The sequence below is a fragment of the Danio rerio genome, chromosome 8 (assembly GCF_052040795.2).
Source record: "Danio rerio strain M-AB ecotype USA chromosome 8, GRCz13ab, whole genome shotgun sequence".
NCBI lineage: Eukaryota > Metazoa > Chordata > Actinopteri > Cypriniformes > Danionidae > Danio > Danio rerio.
Genome location: NC_141028.1, coordinates 1,756,361 through 1,762,500, shown reverse-complemented (window position 1 = coordinate 1,762,500; position 6,140 = coordinate 1,756,361). Strand labels below are relative to the sequence as shown.

Here is a 6,140-nt window from a genome sequence, read left to right as displayed (position 1 = left end):
ACAAACGACTTGTGCAGAGCTGCAATCTAGGCGCTGGAGAATGCTGGACCTGAAGTCTCACAGGAATCAGTCAAATGCTCTCCACGCCTCCATGACCACCACAGCAGCTGCTCAGGATACAGCCTGGTCCAGGATTATGGAAACCTTGGGATCATCTCTTCACAGGTCTTGGATTGCATCAGTAGCGCTGCAGAATCTCTGAGGGATGAGTATCTCTAGGTGGAAATAGAGAATAAAGAAAATAATTAGCGTAGCTGCTGTTCATAGTGTATTTATACGAGATTGGTGGAGCACATTCATGCAGCACACCGCTAAGTGATGCACTGAGTGTGTGCTTTACTAAACAGATAGGTCTTTAATCTAGTGTGAGAGAGTGTGTCTGAGCCATGGACATTATCAGGAAGGCCATTCCAGAGTTTAGGAGCCATAAAGGTGAAGGCTCGACCTCCTTTAGTTGACTTTGCTACTCTAGGTACTACCAGAAGCCCAGAGTTTTGAGATCTTAAAGAGCGAGTTGGATTGTAGCGGGACAGGAGGTTGTGGAGAAATGCAAGAAGTAATCAGGTGTAAAGAGCCCCCAAATGTAAGTTGATATTATCTAAACGTGATATGTTTATTTCATAGGTCCTGATGTTCATTTTGCCCATTTTGACATGAACCGGTTGGACCACATGCCTATCAACTGGCTGCTGCAGTTAGCGGGACTTCCAGCGCTGGACTTCAGTGATTCCCCCAAAATCATTAATATCTGAACTGTAGCTGTGATAATGCAATGCTGGCTTTTGTTTGAACTCTATAATTGCTCAAAATTGTGGCTTAAGATATACACAGCGGGTAAAATAAGTATTGAACACATTGTAAATATTGGGAATAATATTTCTAAAGGAGCTGTTGAGATGGAATTGAAGCAGATTTTGGTAGAACACAAACAATACAAACATAAACATAAAACAAAACAAACCTGACAAATGAGTTGTGTGTAATAATGCAACGACAGCAGGAGAAAGTGCTGAACTACTGACGTGTTTAATACTTTATATAAAAGGCTGACAGCTTAAAGATGCCTCTCATATGGAGAATGACGCCTCATGCATTGCTCAGGTGTGAGTTTCTCACAGATTTCAACAGAGTGTCTAAATCTTGATGCTTCTGTGGGTCTCGTCTATCAAATCTGAGCTTTATTCTGTATTTTCTATTGGATTGGGGTCAGGTGATTGGCTGGGCCATTCTGCAGCTTGTTTTTCTTTCTCTGAAAGCACCTGAGAGTCTCCTTGGCTGTGTTTTGGATCATTGTCTTGCTGAAATGTCCACCCTGGTTTCATCTTCATCCTCCTGCTGATGTAGATGTTGGACTGAAGCAGCTGATGTTCATTTACACTGAGGAAGGGCAGAGGGTTACTGAAGAACTACTGAGAGATTTCAGCTGCTGTCTGGGCTTTCACTGCCCAGCTACACCTCCCTTTCTTCATGTGTTCAATACTTTTACATAATTTCATTTTATTAAGCATACAACTTCTTTATTTTTGCATATATGGATTTATTTGGTTTGATTTTAAGTCAACGAAGCCTTTATGTGAAAAATGGTGACATGTTCAATACTTATTTCCCCACATTGTGTGTGTGTGTGTGTGTGTGTCTATATATATATATAAATATATATATATATATATATATATATATATTATATATATATAATATATATATACAGTATATATATTATATATATATATAATATATATATATATATATATATATATATATATATATATATATATATATTTATTTATATATAATATATTATATATATATTTATATATATATATATTATATATATATTATATATATATATATATATATATATATATATATATATATATATATATATATATAAATATAAAAAAAATCCTGAAAATCCTGTATATATAATATATAGTTTTAATCTTTCTACGAAAATTGGAAGTAACATCAACACAGCTGATCTCAAATGTGGTATAATTTCTTATAATTCATATGCTTTTGCTTGCAAATCATCTTAAAATTAATATAAAAATTGCCTCATTCCCTTTCTTTCCATTAAAGCCGCGCATTGTTGCCCATAATGCAATTCACAACTGTAATTAAGCATAAACCCAAAATACGGAAACTGTTCATTAACACTATTCACAGACCATATCAATGTGCCCATGTCATTGGTCCATGAACATTTCCTGCTTGTTGTTTCCTAACTGCAACAACAGGCGATTCAGTCATAACTTGACGTTAAAACAGCTGTCATAACATTATTTATTAATATGTGGACATTTTTGGATTCTCGGAAGCTATGGAAATTAAATATGTAAAACAGGAGATATGTTAGGACCATTGTTATTGTTTACATCCCTGAAAATGGTCTATAGTGACTCCTGTTATCAAACTGAAAATCCTGTATTTTTACATCCCAAAACAGGTATGCATTAAACAGTATGGAAGATATAATGCTACTCCGAACATGTTTGTCTGACAGAAAAAAAAGTCATATACACAAAGGATAGCTTTAGGGTGAACTAATTATGAGGTTGTTTTCATTTTTGTGTATATATATATATATATATATATATATATATATATATATATATATATATATATATATATATATATATATATACACGTCATTAATATACAAAGCACAGACATTATATTGTCAAAACAAACTTTGATTTTTAATCCAATTAATTTCTTTTTTTTTTTTGCCCAGTACTCAAATTTAATATATTTTTGGTTACAACCAGTTTTTATGATGCATTTTTGTACTTTTTTCTTAATTAGACATTAATAATGTTCATCAGAAATGCTTTATAGGATTGTAGTTCTTTCCCTCATTAAAGCCATTCACAGTCTTGTGTCTTTGTCTTTTTGTTGGATTTCTGAACAGTATTAGGAATTGTCAAATATTATGCTTTAGGAAATATGTTTTATGTTAACATACAAGCATTAAAAATACTAATTCATTATAGGTATTTAAAATTTGTCATTTTTACTGTTGATTATCAGTCGGTATTAACCCTTTACATAGGCCTGTGTGGGGGGGTAAGCCGGTGTCCTGCACAGTTTAGCTCCAACTCTAATCAAACACACCTGCTTACTGACACTAATTAGCGTGTTCAGGTGTGTTTGACTAGTGTTGGAGCTTCCAAACAGGGAAACCCAGCAGCAGTCAAGAATGCATGATCATATGCCGTCATGGCTGGCTTTTGCTATCAATAAATGTGATTATAATGGAGGTCAGTGGGGTCAAAACAGCCACCAACATCCCCAAAGGGGAGTCAATTTGCCCAAAGTATATTGTTTTCCAAAGTATTTTCCCAAAATATGTGTTAAAATAAGATTTATGTCAAAAATGACTCTATTTGCTAAAACAAAGTCAAATTAAGCCTCAAAATCAGCCTTGAGTGGATGAAAACAACCCAACAGCACATAAAGGTAAATGATGACATTTTATAGTTTACATCTATTTGTTGGGACATTGTGTTATTCATACATAATGATTTTTTATGAAGTTTATAGTATTTTGATTCATTGTACATTTCTCCGTCAGACATTTCAGTGGTGAACTTTCCCTTTAAAGTTTCAGCCAGTGCCCGGATGTTGGGCAGTGGAGCGCGCCTCTGGCTCTTGTGGCGCAGTGACGTCACTCGCAGCGCTTTCTGAAACTTGCCTTCACACGTCACAGGCAGGACAACTGGCCCAAATATACTTCAGTCTGCAGAGCTCCAGGCCAACAGACGCCGGACAATGCGAACTCCAGCCCGCATCCCGCTCCCAGCGCCAGCCCGCGCCTGAGAGGCCGTGTGGAGAGCAGCATGAAGCGGAAAAGCGAGCGTCGGTGCGGCTCGAGGAAGAGAATCTGCGCGTCTCTGCGGGACCGCAGCGACATACAGCTCCACATCACAGGTAAACAACCGCCGTGAACGCGCTTTACCACGGTAAACTTACACACAAGAGGTCACCTCACCCACTGAGCGCTGTTTGTGCAGATCTAACAGCTCTGATAAAACCAGAGAGCGCTTCTTTGTTCTGTTCGGTTGATGTAGATCACTAATAGAGGATCAGTGTTTGGTCACAGTGAGCTGATATTCAATTGGTTGATGTAAATTACTAATAGAAGATGAAAGTGTTCGGTCCGAGCGAGCTGACATTCTATTGGTTGATGCAAATTACTGATAGAAGATCAGAAAGTGTTCCGTCCGAGCGAAGCTCTGTTCTATTGGTTGATGTAAATTACCAATAGAGGATCAAAGTGTTCGGTTTGAGCGAGCTGATATTCTATTGGATGATGTAAGTTACTAATGGAAGATCAAAGTGTTCGGTCCGAGAAAACTGATATTCTATTGGTTCCGTTCAGTTTATGTAAATCACTTAATAGAGGATCAAAGTATTCGGTCCGAGTGAGCTGATATTCTATTGGATGATCTGCGCTTCGCTCCTAGCAACGGCTTGGGCAGCGTGCCAATTAGAAGCGAAGGCTCCCTGCTGCTGGATTTAAATTCTGAAGGGCGAGGCTTGGTTTTGATTGACACGTCAGTGAGGGCTGTGTGAGCCAATCAGGTGCTGTATCGCGTTGGCTTTATGCTGCTTTTAAGTTCTGATGGGCGGGGCTTGGTGTGATTGACACGTCAGTGGGGGCTGTGTGAGCCAATCAGGTGCTGCGTCGCCTTGGCTTTAAACTGCTGAACTTTACTCAGACTTAAGAAACGGCGGAGAGAGACGTGGAGCTCGCACTGCTGAATTACTGGCTTATTTTTTTTTTATAAACAAAAAGTTAGTTGTTATTTTGAGTAATACGCAGGATATTTAGTTTTCCCCGGTGGATGTGCTTTAGAGTACTGCTCTTTGTTTTTAGTTGAAGCGAGATTTACGTTAATAATGAATCAAAATGGCGTTACGCTAGACCTGCAGCCAAACTGCATCGAGTTCATTAAAGGTGGGAATTTCTCTCGCGTGTCTTTGTTTTCGTCGTAATCTCCTCATGTTTGTGTATTTAGTGGGTTTGTCTCGTATACATCTCACTTCCGGGACGCGGATTCAAATCTGCTGGACCAATAGATGCAGCCGTGTGTGTTTACATCTCCCTGTGATCTACATCCTCATCTTGTGTCCGTGTTGTGTGTTTCAGATCAGCTGTATTTTGCTCTTCTTCATCAGAAAGTGAGGAGCACTCCTGACAGACACTGTTTCTGCATCGATGAAGAGCTTTCATATGAGAAGTAAGAGTCAAACAGTTGTGAAAATGCTCTCTAGATGAGCTTGCATGAATGATAAATGTCATATTGCGCACTAATCTAACTATGCATGATTGTATGTATATGCCTTCCTGAAAACATGTAGTGTATTTCGAGAAATTTCTGTTTAATCATGGGCTTTGTGCCTTAATTTTCTTTTATGTCTGTTTAAATGTGAATAAAGAAATACTAAGGAATATTTGCCCCATATTGACTACGTTTACATGGACATCAATAGTTAAATTATTTCTCTTAATCTGAATTAGACAATGATATAATTAAGGTGTTTCATGATCCCGTTTTACATGTTATAGCCTTTTTATATTATAGGAACGCTTAACAAGAATACAAAAATACACAGAAAAGGTATAAATCCTTTAAAAACAAAAGTAGACAACAGAATAAAACAAAAAGAGAAACAAAAGATTATGCCAGGGGGAAAATAAATGACAAAAATCACTTTAAATCCATCTGAACGAGGTCACAGTATAAAATGTCACATAATACAGTCCGCTGGGTATTATAAAATTAGACAATACTGTAAGATTCACAGTGTTATTGATTTTAAAGCTTTAACATTACAATAAAGGCCTGCTTTATTAAATATGATGCAATGTGTGCGAACTAGATAAACCTTTTAGATAGAAGTAGCCTCTTTCTCAGGTTCCACATGGACTGTTGCAGACCTTTATCATTGACCTCTTTGATTTTTATATTTGAACAGCTTCTATGCGGACTTTGGACCGCTCAACCTGGCCATGCTGTACCGCTTCTGCTGCAAACTCAAAAAGAAGCTGAAGGTAATGATGCTTTATTGTAGTGGCACATGCATTGGAGCATTTATATATTTATATATATATATATATATTTTTTTTTTTTTTT

The 6,140-nt window shown here is 37.1% G+C and overlaps 2 protein-coding genes across 34 annotated transcripts in view; both read left to right on the top strand.

Moving 5' to 3' along the window:
* The window catches only part of prxl2c (peroxiredoxin like 2C), a 9,008-nt gene extending 8,039 nt beyond the window's left edge, over positions 1 to 969 (top strand). For all 8 annotated transcript variants that reach the window (XR_015497430.1, XR_015497429.1, XM_087264209.1 and 5 more), the window contains one exon: positions 625 to 969. Coding sequence is in view for 6 of the 8 variants with exons in the window: in XM_087264209.1 (XP_087120335.1) it covers positions 625 to 752 (128 nt within the window). In the remaining 2 variants the exon portion in view is untranslated. The remainder of the gene's footprint in view (positions 1 to 624) is intronic.
* Positions 970 to 3,713: 2,744 nt separating this feature from the next.
* cdc14b (cell division cycle 14B) overlaps positions 3,714 to 6,140 on the top strand; it is a 45,044-nt gene continuing 42,617 nt past the window's right edge. For 14 of the 26 annotated variants that reach the window (XR_015496909.1, XR_015496910.1, XR_015496911.1 and 11 more), the window contains exons 1-3: positions 3,714 to 3,930; positions 5,153 to 5,243; positions 5,983 to 6,058. Coding sequence is in view for 9 of the 26 variants with exons in the window: in NM_200179.2 (NP_956473.2) it covers positions 3,840 to 3,930; positions 5,153 to 5,243; positions 5,983 to 6,058 (258 nt within the window). In the remaining 17 variants the exon portion in view is untranslated. Of the gene's footprint in view, positions 3,931 to 4,725; positions 4,961 to 5,152; positions 5,244 to 5,982; positions 6,059 to 6,140 lie in introns of those variants that run through there. The other 12 variants (XR_015496913.1, XR_015496914.1, XR_015496915.1 and 9 more) reach the window with 1 other exon arrangement.